The 16,688-nt window shown below is 41.7% G+C and overlaps 1 protein-coding gene and 1 long non-coding RNA gene across 2 annotated transcripts in view; both read left to right on the top strand.

Moving 5' to 3' along the window:
* The window catches only part of Fbxo47 (F-box protein 47), a 40,455-nt gene extending 37,720 nt beyond the window's left edge, over positions 1-2,735 (top strand). Inside the window, exons 9-10 of the mRNA XM_045157880.1 lie at positions 1,275-1,434; positions 2,623-2,735. Coding sequence (XP_045013815.1) covers positions 1,275-1,434; positions 2,623-2,735 — 273 coding nt within the window. The remainder of the gene's footprint in view (positions 1-1,274; positions 1,435-2,622) is intronic.
* An 11,524-nt stretch (positions 2,736-14,259) lies between these two features.
* Positions 14,260-16,060, top strand: LOC123463453. Its single transcript, XR_006638949.1, has 2 exons — positions 14,260-14,625; positions 15,191-16,060. It is a non-coding gene; the product is annotated as an uncharacterized LOC123463453 (long non-coding RNA).
* Positions 16,061-16,688: the final 628 nt, after the last annotated feature.

Genomic DNA, 16,688 nt, shown 5'->3' with positions numbered 1-16,688 from the left:
AGATAACAACTGTCAACCAAGATTATCTTATCCTGCAAAACTATCCATTCAAATAGACAGAAATAAGGACATTCCATAACAAAACCAGCTCTACACAAAAAAAAAAAGAGAAAAAGAAAAAGACAGAGAAGACAGAGAGCTGGGCGTGGTGGCGCACGCCTTTAATTTCAGCACTTGGGAGGCAGAGGTAGGAGGATTGCTGTGAGTTCAAGGCCACCCTGAGACTCCATAGTGAATTCCAGGTCAGCCTGGGCTAGAGTGAGGCCCTACCTTGAACCCCCCCCCCCAAAAAAAAGAAAGAAAGAAAAGAGACTGAGAGACAATGGGCACACCAGGGCCTCTAGCCATAGCAAACGACTCTAGATGCATGTGCCACCATGTGCATCTGTCTTACATGGGTCCTGGGAAATGGAACTTGGGTCTGTAGGCTTTGCACGCAAGCACCTTAACCGCTTAACTGCTAAGCCATCTCTCCAACCCCCATTTGTCTTCTTTGTAACTTCATTTACTTTTTTTAAGACAGGGTCTCATGTAGCTCAGGTTGGCCTAGAACACATTATGCAGACAATAATGACCTTGATTTTCCTATCACCCAAGTGCTGGGATTATAGACATGTACTACCATGCTTGGTTTTATCCAATTATCATTAAATATTCTTTGTATGTCACTGTATGTGTGATACAAAAACACCTCCAAAAGAGATAGCAAGCTCTTTGAAATCCAAAATTGTCATTAATTTTTTTTAATATTTAATTTATTTATTTGATAGAGAAAGAGGGAGAGAGAAAGAATGGGTACACCAGGGCGTCCAGCCACTGCAAACAGACACCTGCACCCCCTTGTGCATCTGGCTAACGTGGGTCCTGGGGGATCAAACCTGGGTCCTTTGGCTTTGCAGGCAAACACCTTAACTGCTAAACCATCCCTCCAGCCCTAAAAAAAAAAAATGTGGTTTTTTTTGGTTTTTTCAAAGTAGGGGCTCTAGCCCAGGCTGACCTGGAATTGACTATATGGTCTCAGGGTGGCCTTGAACTCATGGTGATATTCCTACCTCTGCCTCCTGAGTGCTGGGATTAAAGGTGTGTACCACCACACCTGGCTTTTAAAATTGTACCTTTTGAAAGTAAAGGAATATTAAATACAAGAGCATTAATAGACTCAATGAGGTGTCATAAGTAATAAATTAAGTTATAAGTCATCATTGTTAATACCATTTTCAAACCCTACAGCTTTTTTCACATAAAGATTTACTATAACACTTTGTCTATATCAGGTGTGTGAGAAAGAACTATACTGCATGGATTGGACTGTTAAAATGATGCAAAAAGTCTGTAAAGTCTTTAGCACTGCTGTGGAAAGAAATAACTTCCTGGAGAGTGTAGCAAATGCATTTACCTGTGTTACAATGGAAATGCTGCAGCCGGTTATATATGGTAAGTAGGAATGTAGACAAGGAACAGGTTTCTGTAAGAGCCTTCTGGCCAGCATGGCAGTGCATACCTTTAATCCCAGGCAGAGGTGGGAGGATCATTGTGAGTTCAAGGCCACCCTGAGACTACATACTGAATTCCAGGTCAGCCTGGGCTAGAGTGAAACCCCACCTCGAAAAAAAAGGAAGGAGCCGGGCGTGGTGGCGCAAGCCTTTAATCCCAGCACTCAGGAGGCAGAGGTAGGAGGATTGCCATGAGTTCAAGGCCACCCTGAGATGACAGTTAATTCTAGGTCAGCCTGGACCAGAGTGAGACCCTACCTTGAAAAACCAAAAAAAAAAAAAAAAAAAAAAAAAGGAAGGAAGGAAGGGAGAGAGGGAGGAAGCCAGGTATGGTTGTACATACCCTTTAATCCCAGCACTTGGAAGATTGAGGTAGGAGGATCACTATGAGTTTCGAGGCCAGTCTGGGGCTAGAGAATGAGTTCAGGTCAGCCTGAGCTAGAGTGAGACCCTGTCTTGAAAAATATTTTCTTTTTAATTTGCTCACTTACCAACTATCATAATTCCCATAGTAATAGCTTATATTTGTATGGGTTTCAACAATATTAGCTCAATTTTATTAGGTAGCCAGCATGATAATTAGACCTATTTTACTGTTGAGAAAAATAGTGCTCAGAGAAATTACCTGAATTGCCTAAGGCCATAAAGTTAGAAGAAGTCTAAAGCATATACCAGCACCACTGTGAAGTCTCAGGGTAGGCTGGGCATGGTGGCGGATGCCTTGAATCCCAGCACTCGGGAGGCAGAGGTAGGAGGATTGCCGTGAGTTCGAGGCCAGCCTGAGACTACATAGTGAATTCTAGGTCAGCCTGGGCCAGAGCAAGACCCTACCTAAAAAAAAAAAAAAAAAGTCTCAGGGTAGCCTCCAGTTTACAGTGTGATCCTCCTACCTCTGCCACCCGAGGGCTGGGATTAAAGGTGTTCACCACCATACCCAGTTTTTTTGTGTGTGAGTTCTAATCCAGTGTTCTCATTGCATGGTTTCTGTGGTTAATGTCTAAAGGTTATGAAGAAAAAGTTTTCTATTTAAATGTTATTGGGAACACTTGAAACAACTTGTTTCTAACCCACGTATTATTTTTTTTTTTTAATTTTTCTTTTCCCTGCTGTTCCTGTGTATGGCATATAGGAGATCATAACGAAGATGACAATGTCTTTCTGAATTTGTTCCATCTTCTACATGCGCAAGCTAACTTCCATAAGGAGGTGCTGTATTTGACCATGAGTACTCTCTCTTCCTGAATACATAGTAAGTTTAACATTTTAGAGAATATATTACTGATCTACCACCTAGAAATGGATGCTACTTTTTTCCATTCAAAGGCAGTCATCTACTAGGCTTTTTTTTTTGATTATCTAGACAAATGAAAATTCCAACTTTGCATAGGATTTTAGCAGCAACTGCTCTCACTATTATTAATACAAAAATAGCAGGCAAACCCAAGAATATGTTGCTTTTTTTTTTTTTTAACAAGCTCTGCCTCTCTAGGTTTAAATCTAACACCAAACTACAACAATGCTAACCATCTAGGAATCTAGGACCAGCTCTACCTGTTTGTGTGGATCCTTGAAGCAAGAGATAGTTCTGCTTCATAGTAGAGCAGGTCCAGCGTCACTGAACAGTACTGAGGTTGTGCAGATACAGCCCAGAATGTTGTACAAAAATTTGCCATACAGTGTTTTAGAATGCACAAAATACAAATCACCTTCATGGCATATGACTACAAAGTATAATTTCATTCATATTTTGTATGAAGTAACAAAGAAAAACAAAAGAAATATGTGGATTCATATTTGTGTAGCTATATAATTATAGACACACATGCATATATTCCCTTCAAGACAGTCATATAGAGAGTCTATAAATAGAAGAAAGTATAGATATTTTCTTAGTATAATCAAATCATTTACACTTTCCTGGGGATTTGGAGTAAAATGTTACAAATAAGAAAAAAAAATTAATGGAAAAAAAATAACTCGGGCTGGAAAGATGGCTTAGCAGTGAAGACGCTTGCCTGCAAAACCAAAGGACCCAGGTTCAATTCCCCAGAGCCCACATAAGCCAGATGCACAAGTTAGAGCATGCATCTGGAGTTTGCTTACAGTGGCTGGAGGCCTTGCATGAAATACTCATTCTCTCTCCCTCTCTGCCTCTTCCCCTCTCTCAAATAAATAAATAAAAATAATAAAATTTTAAAAAAATAAATAAATAACTCTTCTGCTGCCACAACAATCCACAATTTCCCCTTCTTTTCTTTTCTTTGTTGCTGCTGTTGTTTTGTTTTGTTTTTCAAGGTAGGGTCTCACTCTGGCCCACGCTGACCTGGAATTCATTGTGTAGTCTCAGGGTGGCCTCAAACTCACAGTGATCCTCCTACCTCTGCCTTCTGAGTGCTGGGATCAAAGGTGTGTGCCACCATGCCTGGCTAATTCCCCTTCTTTTTTTTTTTTTTTTTTTTTTTTTGTTTTTCAAGGTAGGTTCTCACTCTGGGTCAGGCTGACCTGGAATTCACTATGTAGTCTCAGGGTGGCCTCAAACTCATAGTGATCCTCCTACCTCTGCCTCCTGAGTGCTGGGATTAAAAGGCGTGTGCCACCACGCCCAGCTCTAATTCCCCTTCTTAATATCCTCCCTATCTCAATACCTGGGGTGTGATGGAGAAACTGGAAGCATGGAGGTTTAGAGGGGCCCGTGAAAGTGTGTGGGTTTTTTCACTCAAGTTAGTGGATTCCAAGAAAGTTTAGTTCTTTCCCCAGTAGACCTGCCTTCTTCTTTCACCCTCTACTTTTACTTTGAAAGTAGACATAATACCCAGACTCATTTTCTTTTTGTGCCCACCTCCAACCACAGTCAGACACTGGGCCTTGCACATGCTAAGCAAGCACTGTATCACTGAGCTGTATCCCCAGGTGACACCCACCTTCCCACGGGACTTCTCAGAGGTTGCCTTCTTCTTTCATCACTGTAGCTGAGGGAAGCACACTAGGGAATACAGAAATGACAAGAAGAGGAGAAGTATTAAGTTGTAGAAAATTCTCAAATTTTGACAAAAAGGCTCAATGAAAGATTTGATAGGACTGAGGAATAGTGAAAATTGAGAAGAAAATAAAAACTAGGATAACGAGATTTTACTATACTTCAGTAGGAAAAGCTTCTTTACTCTGGGAGGATCAAAACTTATTTTTCTTTCATTATCCAACTATAATTCTACTAGAGGGAGGATTTTTTTCTTTTTTTCTGATGTGGGGTCTCGCTCAAGCTCAGGCTAACTTGGAATTCACTATGTAGTCTCAGGGTGGCCTTGAACTCACAGCAATCCTCCTACCTCTGCCTCCCACGTGCTGGGATGAAAGTTGTATGCCACTATGCCTTTTCTTCTTTAGCATTAATCATTTGCAGGAAAAAGGGGGGAAATTCTTGCTTTTATCTTAGTTTTCATTTTCTTCTGCTCAGTTTAATAATCCACAAATATATGTATGTACGTGTGTGTGTGTGTACATATATATGTACATATATATATATATGTATAGATAGATAGAGGGGGGTGGAGAGAATGGGCATGTAGCCTAGTGGTAGAGGCAAATATCAGAGTACAAAGTAACACCTTAATAGCCATTCACTTTCCCCCCATCTCTGATTTTCTCATAACCATGTGGAAAGCCCAATAAATTTACTTGTCAAAACATTGGTGATTTTAGTTGAGATTTCAGAGGAAAGGGAAAAATAAATTTAAGTGTTTAAAGGTTAATATAAATGATTAAATAGCTTTAGGATTTTGCTAAATTAATTTTAAATTTCATAATTTCTTTCCTTTTGTTTTGTTTGAGCAGCATCACTCTAGCACAGGCTCACCTAGAACTTTGTAGCTCAGGCTGGCTTTGAACTCATAGTAATCCTCTTACCTCAGTCTCCTGAATGGTGAAATTATGTGTGAGTTATGACACCTAGCTCCTAAATTTCATTTATTTTTATTTTATTATTTTACTTTCTTTTTTTGTTTGTTTGTTTGTTTTTTGAAAGTGACAGAGAGAGAGAGAGAGAGAATGGGCACGCCAGAGCCTCCGGCCACTGCAAACGAACTCCAGACACGTGCGCCCCCTTGTGCATCTGGCTAATGTGGGGCCTGGGGAATTCTGCCTTGAACTGGGGTCCTTAGGCTTCACAGGCAACTACTTCATAGGCTTAACCACTAAGCCATCTCTCCAGCCCATTTTTATTTTGTTTTTGAAGCAGAGTCTTGCCCAGGCTGAGCTGGAACTTACTCTATAGACCAAGCTGGCCTTGAACTCACAGGGAGCCTCCTACCTTAGCCTCCCAAGTGCTAGAATTATAGGCATGAGCTACCATATCCAGATCTCAAATTTCATTTTCTAAGAGAAAGCTTTTTCTTTTTTACTTTCTTTTTTAGAAAGCTTTTTCTTTTTTTTTTGTTTTATTTTTTTTATTTTTTTTATTTTTGAGGTAGGGTCTCACTCTAGCCCAGGCTAACCTGTAGTCTCAGGGTGACCTCGAACTCACGGTGATCCTCCTACCTCTAGAAAGCTTTTTCTTGAATCCTGGAATTATCCAAGCCTCCACAACAATTATTATTATTACTGCTTTTGTGTTTATCCAGGTAGGGTCTAGCCAAGGCTGATTTAGAACTCACTCTGTAGTCCCAGGCTAGCCTCAAACTCAGAGCAGTCCTCCTACCTTTGGTCCCCAGTGCTGTGATTAAAGGCATGAGCCACCATATCCACCGAAATGCACATTACTTTGTTACATCTGATTATTGTGAGACTATTATTTTCTCCTCTTCCCTAGAAATTTGGAACATGAAAATTTTGATTTATCATCTGACTACATTAGATAAATGATACCATTTTTTTTAATTAACAACTTCCATGGTTATAAACAATATCCCATGGTAATGCCCTCCCTCCCCCCACTGTCTCCTTTGAAACTCCATTCTCCATTATATCCCCTCCTCCTTTCAGTAAGTCTCTCTTTTATTTTGATGCCATGATCTTTTCCTCCTATTATGATGATCTTGCGTAGGTAGTGTCAGGCACTGTGAGGTCATGGATATCCAGGCCATTTTGTGTCTAGCAGGAGCACGTTGTAAGGAGTCCTACCCTTCCTTTGGCTCTGACATTCTTTCTGCCACCTCTTCTGCAATAGACCCTCAGCCTTGGAAGATGTGATAGAGATATTGCAGTGCTGAGCACTCCTGTCACTTCTTTCTAGCACCATGATGCCTTCTGAGTCATCCCAAGGTCTTTGCCATATGAAAAGAGAAGGTTCTCTACCAAAAGTGAAAGTAGCATTAATATATGGGTATGAACATTAAGAGAAGTGCTTACTGGGCAGTTTGATGAGCATAGTATATACATTTAGCCAGATAGTAGCAGACATTACACCCCTACAGCTCATGACTACCTCTGTTTTAAGTTTACAGTATCAGGGATATATTCCCTCCCATAGAGCGAGCCTCCAGTCCAATTAGAGGGCAGTTGGTTTCCACCATGACAGATGTACCACTATTGCATCCATTGGCTCATTTGGCCTGGCTGGCCAAATTTAAGACTTGCAGTGTCCACTGTTGAGTTATCTTCACTGGTGATTTCTCTCTTTCCCATTAAATGATACTATTCTGACATCTCTTAAAAGTAAGCTGACAAACCAAAAAAAAAGGAAAAAGTGCTGGGTGTGGTGGTGCACGCCTTTAATCCCAGCACTCAGAAGGCAGAGTAGGATGATCACCATGCGTTTGTGGCCACCCTGAGACTACATAGTGAATTCTAGGTCAGCCTGAGCTAGAGTGAAACCCTACCTTGAAAACAAAACAAAAAAAAAAAACTAAGTTGACAAATTCATTTATTAATTAATAGATATTTTGTGACCAAATCTTCAGTTTTCACAACTCTGTGATCTAATTTTTTTTTTCTTAATAGGTTTGTCATTAGGAATAAAGTATATCAAAATTTAAAGCAGAAAGTTCAGCCGGAAGCCAGGCGTGGTGGCGCACGCCTTTAATTCCAGCACTCAGGAGGCAGAGGTAGGAGGATCACCATAAGTTCAAGGCCACCCTGAGATGACAGAGTTAATTCCAGGTCAGCCTGGACCTGAGTGAGACCCTACCTCGAGAAACAAAAACAAACCAGGCGTGGTAGCACATGCCTTTATTCCCAGCACTTGGGAGGCAGAGGTAGGAGGATTGCTGTGAGTTTAAGGCCACCCTGAGACTAAAGAGTTAATTCCATTTCAGCCTGGACCAGAGTGAGACCCTACCTCAAAAAAAAAAAAAAAAAAAAAAAACCAGCCGGGCGTGGTGGCACACGCCTTTAATCCCAGCACTCGGGAGGCAGAGGTAGGAGGATCACCGTGAGTTTGAAGCCACCCTGAGACTCCATAGTGAATTCCAGGTCAGCCTGGGCTACAGTGAGACCCTACCTTGAAAAAGAAAAAAAAATAATAAAAAATAAACAAAAAACAAAAACAACAACAAAAAAAACCCAAAAAACAACAAAACAAAAAAAACCAGAAAGTTCAGCTGGGTGCGGTGGCACACGCCTTTAATCCCAGCACTGGGGGGGAGGCAGAGGTAGGAGGATTGCCATGACTTCAAGGCCACCATGAGACTCCATAGTGAATTCCAGGTCAGCCTGGGCTAGAGTGAGACCCTACCACAGAAAACCAAAAATAAATAAAAAATAAAGTAGAAAGTTTACTTGCAAAGCCTTTGTGATTATAATTGCACCATGGTTTAAGTAATGATATGAGCAGTCATTCTACCATACAGAAAAAAGGATCCTTTGCAAAATGAGTAACCTACAACCTTAGGAAACCAGCAACCTAACTCTAGAGCAGTCACAAAAGCAGCTCAGATAATCACTACTAGCCAGTCAGATCATTTAGCCTATGCCTTTTCCTAAATCAAAGATTGACCTAGCTGGGCATGGTGGTTCACACCTTTAATCTCAGCATTAGGGAGGTCGAGATAGGACAATTGCTGTGAGTTTGAGGCCACCCTGAGACTACATAGTGAATTCCAGGTTAGCCTGGGCTAGAGCAAGACCCTACCTTAAAACACAAAACAAAACAAACAAACAAATAAACAACAACAACAAAAAGATTGACCTAAAGGATCATTAGAAGATCTAGGTACCCAGACTGTTTTACATTTTATAGTGACATCATTGGCCACCTTTGGTTTTTACTAGAAGGTAAACTCAACAACACATCAATATATTTCATTTACTTTTTGTTTTTCTTTTTGTTTTTCAAGGTAGGGTCTCACTCTAGCCCAGGCTGACCTGGAATTCACCATGGAGTCTCAGGGTGGCCTTGAACTCACAGTGATCCTCCTGTCTCTGCCTCCCGAGTGCTGGAATTAAAGGCATGAGCCACCACGCCCGGCTTATTTCGCTTTCTTTATACACACTCACTATACTATAATAGTATTAACAAATTAATATTGCTACTTTTCTTAGAAACTGAAGTCTATATTTGTGAAGAATGCTGTATACCTTGTGAAACCACATAGGACATCTGTCTTTAACAGCCCCTCAACTTTATCCTACTCATGGTGTGGGTGGCAAGTTGCTGTCAAGTTTCAGGCAGCTTAGCACTCTTACCAGGGTGCTTTCCACAGCATGAACAGCAACTGCTTCCTCAGTGTATGCTCCCAGTCCTTTGTTAATAATCAAGATGGTATTTCCAGCATAAATCATTCACATTTGAAGATTAGAACAAGTAGGAGGTACCCAGTGAAAGATGGGGCTGGAGAGATGGCTTAGCAGTTAAGCGCTTGCCTGTGAAGCCTAAGGACCCCAATTCGAGGCTCGATTCCCCAGGACCCACATAAGCCAGATGCACAGGGTGGCGCACGTATCTGGAGTTCGTTTGCAGTGGCTGGAGGCTCTGGTGTGCCCATTCTCTCTCTTTCTCTCTCTCTCTGCCTCTTTCTCTCTCTCTCTCTCTCTCTCTCTCTCTATTTCGCTCTCTCTCTCTGTCACTCTCAAATAAATAAATAAATAAAAATAAGCAAAAAAATTTAAAAAAGAAAGATGTAACTAGCAGACCCATTTTATGTTAATAGGAAATAAACACTACTTTCTTGTGATTATAGCTCAACCTCTTTATATAAATAGTATTCTATTATTTGATTGCAGATTTGTATGTAAACCTGTGACAGCCTCTTTTGTTACTGAAAACATTAATAGCAATGTGATTAGCTGTATGCATTATTTCACAAATATTGTATTTATGATAAGTGATTTTGGTACCTTAATATTTAATATATGCTAAATTTTATGTAATTATTGTTTATTCATATTAATAAAATTCCATTGTGTTCAGAGTTTGTCATTGTTCAAGTCATTGAGCATTAAACTTCTTTATTATTTTTTTTTTTTTGAGTTTTTGAAGTAGGGTCTCACTCTAGCTCAGGCTGACCTGGATTCACTACGTAGTCTCAGGGTGGCTTCAAACTCACAGCGATCCTCCTACCTCTCCCTCCCAAGTGCTGGGATCAAAGGTGTATGCCACCATGCCCAGCATCATTGAGTTTCTTAATGGGGGGTACTTATTTTTATTTAAGCTGTTTAATATAGCTCTACATGGATCAAAAAGAAATGAGTTGTTGGAAAAAAAAATTGAGTTGTCAGACTGGGGATGTAGTTTAGCCCTAGAGTGCTTGCCAGCACTCAGGAGGCAGAGGTAGGAGGATGGCTATGAGTTCAAGGCCATCCTAAAGCTACATAGTGAATTCCTGGAGCCAAGTTCGAGTCCTCAGGACCCAAGTAAGCCAGATATACAAGGTGGTACATTCATCTGGAGTTCGTTTGCAGCACACCCATTCTTTCTATCTGTCTCTATCTTTCTCTCTCAAATAAATAACTAAATATGATTCAAACAATATATATATTTTTAATTTGTGTTTATTTTTATTTATTTATTTGAGAGTAACAGACAGAGAAAAGAGGCAGATAGAGAGAGAGAGAGAGAATGGGCATACCAGGGCCTCTAGCCACTGCAAACAAACTCCAGATGCATATACCACTTTGTGCATCTGACTTGCATGGGTCCTAGGGAATGGAGCTTCGAACAGGCAAGCGCTTAACTGCTAAGCCAACTCTCCAGCTCAATATTTTTAATTTATATGTTTGAGAGAGAAAGAGGGAGATAGCGAGAATGAACACACCAAGGCCTCTAGCCACCGGCAAGAGAAAGCTGACTATAATACCCATAAGCCCACCCCCAGCAATACACTGCCTCCAGGAGGTGTTAATTTCCAAATTTTCATCAGCTGAGGACCTAGCATTCAGAATACCTAAGTTTATGGGGGACACCTGAATCAAACCACCACATTCCACTCCTGGGCCCCATAAACTGATAAACATACATGATGTAAAAGGCAATGCATTCATCCAACTTTAAAAGTGCTCATGATTTTTATCAATTCCAATGATGTTCAAACATCCCCATAGTCCTAAGTCTTTTAACTGAGCCATGATATCAAAAGAAAAAAAAAAAAGAAAAACACCAGGGCTTGGTGGTGCGTGCCTTTAATCCTAGCATTTAGAAGGCAGAGGTAGGAGGCTTGCTGTGAGTTTGATTCCACCCTGAGACTACGTCGTGAATTCCAGGTTAGCCTGAGTTAAAGTGAGACCCTACCTCATAAAACAAAAAACAAACAAAAAACAACAACAAAAACATAATGGCACAGAATAAACACACTGCAAAAGATAGCTTTGGGTACAGCAAAGAAATAGTCAACCAATACAAGATTTAAACAGGACAAACATCAAACTCTAACAACTCTAGCTAGTGACAAGTCTCCCAAGTCCAGTAATTCTAACCAACAACTCTCTGGAGTTCCAGTTCTACCCCTCCAGTTAGGCTATTCACAGTCCTGGAACACTTCATCTGGGCCAGCAGCTCTCCTTGGCAGCCATCTCGTGGTCCCAGCATCTCCACTACAACCCACGGTCCATCCTCATGTCTCCACGCAAGCATCCAGCAAACCTGCTTCACACTGCCCCTGGCTGTTTCCAAAACACAAGACTGTGTTGCAAATTCAATGACCCTCTCTTTCCTGCATTTCTTTCTTCTTCTTTTTTTTTTTTTCAGGAAGTTCAATTTTTTTACTTATTTATTTTTTTGTTATTAACAACTTCAATGATTATAAAAAAGTATCCCATGGTAATACCCTCCCTTCCCCCCACTTTCCCCTTTGAAACATCATTCTCCCCATTGCAATAAGTCTCTTTTATTTTGATGTCATGATCTTTTCCTCCGATTATGATGGTCTTGTGTAGGTAGAGTCACGCACTGTGAGGTCATGGATATCCAGGCCATTTTGTGTCTAGCGGGAGCATGTTGTAAGGAGTCCTACCCTTCCTTTGGCTCTTACATTCTTCCCACCACCTCTTCCACAATAGACCTTGAGCCTTGGAAGGTGTGATAGAGATACTGCGGTACTAAGCACTCCTGTCACTTCTTTCCTGCACTATGATGCCTTCTGAGTCATCCCAAGGTCACTGCCATCTGAAAAGAGAAGATTCTCTACCAAAAGTGAGAGTAGCATTAATATAAGGGTATGGACATTAAGAGAAGTGCTTACTGGGCAGTTTGATGAGCATAGCATATACATTTAGCCAGATAGCAACAGACGTTACACCTCTAGGGCTCATGATTACCCCTGTTTTCAGTATCAGGGATGTATTCCCTCCCATGGAGCGAGCCTCCAGTCCAATTAGAGGGCAGATGATTTCCACCATGACAGACGTGCTACTATTGCACCCATTGGCTCATTTGGCCTGGCTGGCCAAAGATAAGGCTTGCAGTGTCCACTGTTGAGTATTTTCACTGGTGTTTTCTCTTTCTCCCATTGAACTGCATGCAGAATGGCTTCTTCCAGCTTTCTGTCAGCTGGTCTACATGGAGGAGGTTATCAGCTCAGTTCCAGCAGGATTTCTCAGTGGCCTTGCAGACCAAGTATGTGGAGTCTTCGGCAATAGGGTCTTACCTTCTATTCCTGGTGGGAACCCAAGGGCCTCAGCAATGGCCTATAATGTTTTGGGGGTATCAGGGACCTCCCTGGCCAACAAATCACTGGAAGGTATCCCATCCCTGGCACTGAAAATTTTCTAGCAATGATCTACAGCTCCTGAGTGTTGCATTGTCCAAAAAAGTAGGATTCCATATGATTTATTTATATCCTCTTAGATTTTGATTAGTCCTTCCTCTACCTTTCCTTTACTCAATCTCTTCCTCTGACCTCACTTGGGCCTTTCACCCCCATTAATCTATTCTTCTACTTACTCCTGCATTTCTTATATGCCATAATACCAGGTAAGGTGCCAATTTGTTAATGCAGGGGAGAATAAAGCAGACTTTGAAGAACAGGATACTCCTTCAGCACTCAGGCCTCTTCAAAAGAGTCTACATTCTTTCTGTTGTCCCAGTGCAGTTCAGCTGGCCCAGTCTCAATGGTTGTAATCTCTCATACAATTGCAGCTGAATGGGCAACAGTTTTGACCCAAACATCTCATTTTTTCTGTGCTATATCCCCCTGCTCATACCAGTCCATTTCTATGCAATGTAACCCTGCACAAATTCTCAGGACACAGACATTACAGAAAGCCTCTCACACAAACTGCTTCTAGCCAAGCAAAGGTCTTTATCACTTTTTTTTTTTTTTTCAAGGTAGGGTCTTAACTCTGGTCCAGGCTGACCTGGAATTTACTATGTAGTCTCAGGGTGGCCTCAAACTCACAGTGATCCTCCTACCTCTGCCTTGCGAGTGCTGGGATTAAAGGCATGTGCCACCATGCCCAGCCCTTTCTCACTTTTATAAGCCAAACCTCACAGTCCATAGTTTTTACTGAATTCACAATTTCAACTCTGACCAAAATAGTCCATCAAGCTGTACTTACAGTATTGCAAGGCATCTCTTAGACCAAAGTTTCAAATCCTTCCACATTATTCCTGAAAATAAGCTCCAAAAGGCCAAAGCCACACAGTCATGTTTCAAACAGCAATAGTGCCACTCTCAGTACTAATATTACTGTTGCAGTCAGGTTCGCATCACTGCCAGAAATCACCTGACCAAGAGGAGCAGTTTGTGGAGAAAAAGGTTTATTTTGGCTTAAGACATGAAGGGAAGCCGGGCGTGGTGGTGCACATCTTTAATCCCTGTACTTGGGAGGCAGAGGTAGGAGGATGGCTGTGAGTTCGAGGCCACCCTGAGACTCCATAGTGAATTCCAGGTCAGCCTGGGCTAGAGTGAGACCCTATCTTGAAAAACCACCAAAAAAAAAAAAAAAAAAGACATGAAGGGAAGCTCCAGATGGCAAGAGCAGAGGGTGGATATCACCCCCTGGCTAACATCAAGTGGACAACAGCAACAGGAGAGTGTGCCAAACAGTGGCAAGGGAAAACTGGCTATAACACCCATAAGCCCGCCCCCAACAATACACTGCTTTCATGAGGCATTAATTCCCAAATCTCTATCAGCTGGGAACCTAACATTCAGAACACCTAAGTTTATTGGGGACACCTGAATCAAACTACCACACCAGGTATGATAACACATGTCTAAAACCACAGCAGCTGGCTCCGTAGAGAAATTCCATCTATTTCCATACAAAGGGGCAGGACTGGCTTCCGGAGAAGATACTGCGCCTCCAAGGTTCTGCCAGGTCTTTGAAAGCAGCTGTACCCTGGTTTCTCAGCACGGGCTTTGTGATTGGTTGTCTGAGGCGATGGAGGTGGGGAGTAAGCTTCGGATGAAGGCTCAGCATCCCTTGGTCTCAGGTCTCCGGGAAGGGGTGGAGACAGGAAGGAGGGGAAACGTAGCCATTTCTCTGCACTGCTCGACCTCTGCTCACAGTTCCCATTTCCCGGGAATCCAGGGGTCTCCACGGCCTAGGACTGCACGATGCTGGACATTTTCATCCTGATGTTCTTTGCCATCATAGGCCTGGTGGTTCTGTCCTACATTATCTATCTGCTGTAGCAGCCTGCCTGCGGCCCCGGCCGGCCGGGAGCCTGCGGAACAGCGCTGAGTGCCAGAATGGAGCTGGCCCGCCAAGCATCCTGCTCGCTGACGCACCGGTGGAGTTTTGCTTCTGGTCATTATTTCGGGTATTGATTAAGAGACGAAATGAAAAGACAAATTGTTTTCCTAATGATTTTTTTTTCAGATGCACTGACGTAGCATTCTTGGATCAATCTTAAAAGAATAAGAAATGCAAGGTTCTTTCTTTGGGAACTAATTTAAAATATGATTTTAAGTTAAAAATAAACCCCACAATGCACAGGCTTTTTAGGTCGGACAGGGAGGGTGTGTGTGGTAGGGAGGAGCTGTGGTTTCTAATTTCCTCTTCCAGTTAGGTGCAAAGCCAAATTGTCCATTTTCTCTTATCAATGAAAGGTAAAGATGCATTTTAATGTGTGTGAGCAGTCGATTTTTTTTTTAAACAATCAATCAAGGTATAACTGCATTCATTAATTCACTAGCGATTCATTCGCACTTGAGAATGATATAACAGATGAAATTTACCCAGGGTCAGGTTCCAGGCAGATGCTGTCAAAGTTCCAAGCTGTGAAATTGGGGGTGGAGGAGGGCTTCAATTCTCTTCCTAGTCCCTGACCAGCAGAGACACCTTGCTGTCCCCAGTGAGCCTGTTTCTTTTTGGCTTTCCCACAGCTCCAGCCGACAAGAGGTCGCTTACCAACCAACAGCAGCAGCAACGTTGCTGCCCCACAGACTTCTTGCAGAGCAATGGGATGTGGTCAGCCCCTGGCAAGCCGGGCTTTGTGAGGCACAGGCAGAAGCCCTCTCTGGAACATCAGGACCTCGAGGACTGGCTGGCAGATGCTGCTTGTGTTGGAGAGGTTGACAGAGCTTGTTGGGCATACAGAAGTGAAATGTAGACTCACTCATGTTGCCATGGAGAGCTGCTCAAAAATTCATGTGGGTAGCCTTTCCTTAGGTCCAAATACAATTGCACATGATGCTGGAGTGTTTTTTTTTTTTTTGTCATCTAGCCTGTCTCACAAGCAAGGCATTCCTTTGTTAATTCAAGAGCAAGTTCAACATCACCGTCTTTACAGATTGCACAATCTGAGTTGTGTGGTTTCCTTTGCCTGGATCTCCAGCCCCAGGACACTTCTTAAAATTTTTCATTTCTTCCCTTCTACATCCCACTTGAACTCTACCTTCTCATTTAAAGAGTGAAATGTTTATATAGTTCTCGTTCTTTGAGCCTTACTATAAATTATTGAAAATGGCCATAATAATTTAAGGGAAAAAATATTACACCAAAGTGAGTGGAATTTAAAAAATTGTCAAATGTTTCTTTTCTTGAAAACAAAATGTCAACATCAACATATTTCCCTGTCCACTTAGGGTTAAATAAGCTATATATTTTGGAATTCAGAGTAGATTTGGGCCTGCAAATTGGGGAGGGGATTTTTATTCCTTTGAATAATCCATCATCATTGTTCTACACTAAATTTCCCTTTATTTCTAGTTTAAAAATAAAGATAAAGATTAAATTAATAGTTTTTGTAATAATATTTTCTTTATTTGCTGTGTTTATTTTATTATTTTTTTTCCTAGCTGGGCGTGGTAGCACATACCTTTAATCCCAGCACTTTGTTGGGAGACAGAGGTAGGAGGATCATCCTATATTCAAGGCCACCCTGAGACTACATAGTGAATTCCATGTCAGCTTGGGCTAGAGTGAGACCCTACCTTGAAAAACTAAAGAAAAAAAAAAAAGTTAATTCAGTTGAGTTTATCAATCACTTGGTCAAGAGATCACCTCACTTAACCACTTAACCACTTGCATGAGATAATATACTTAATCCTTCAGAAGCATTTGCTAACAGACTCTCACTGCTGAGCCTGCCCACTTTTCTGAGTTTTAACTCCAAAAGTACAACTTTTCCTCCCCCTTCTTTTTCTCTTGTTTTGGTCTTTCTTTTCTTTTCCTTTGGTTTTTCGAGGTAGGGTCTCACTCTAGTCCAGGCTGACCTGGAATTCACTATGTAGTCTCAGGATGGCCTTCACCTCCACAGGGATCCTCCTACCTCAACCTCTCAAGTGCTGGGATTATAGGTGTGCACCACCACGCCTGTTGTTTTGTTTTTGAGGTAAGGTCTTGCTCTAGCCCAGGCTGACCTGGAATTCGCTCTGTAGT

The sequence above is a fragment of the Jaculus jaculus genome, chromosome 9, assembly GCF_020740685.1.
Source record: "Jaculus jaculus isolate mJacJac1 chromosome 9, mJacJac1.mat.Y.cur, whole genome shotgun sequence".
Lineage (NCBI taxonomy): Eukaryota > Metazoa > Chordata > Mammalia > Rodentia > Dipodidae > Jaculus > Jaculus jaculus.
Note: the sequence above shows the minus strand (reverse complement) of the source record. Positions and strands in the feature narration are given on the sequence as shown.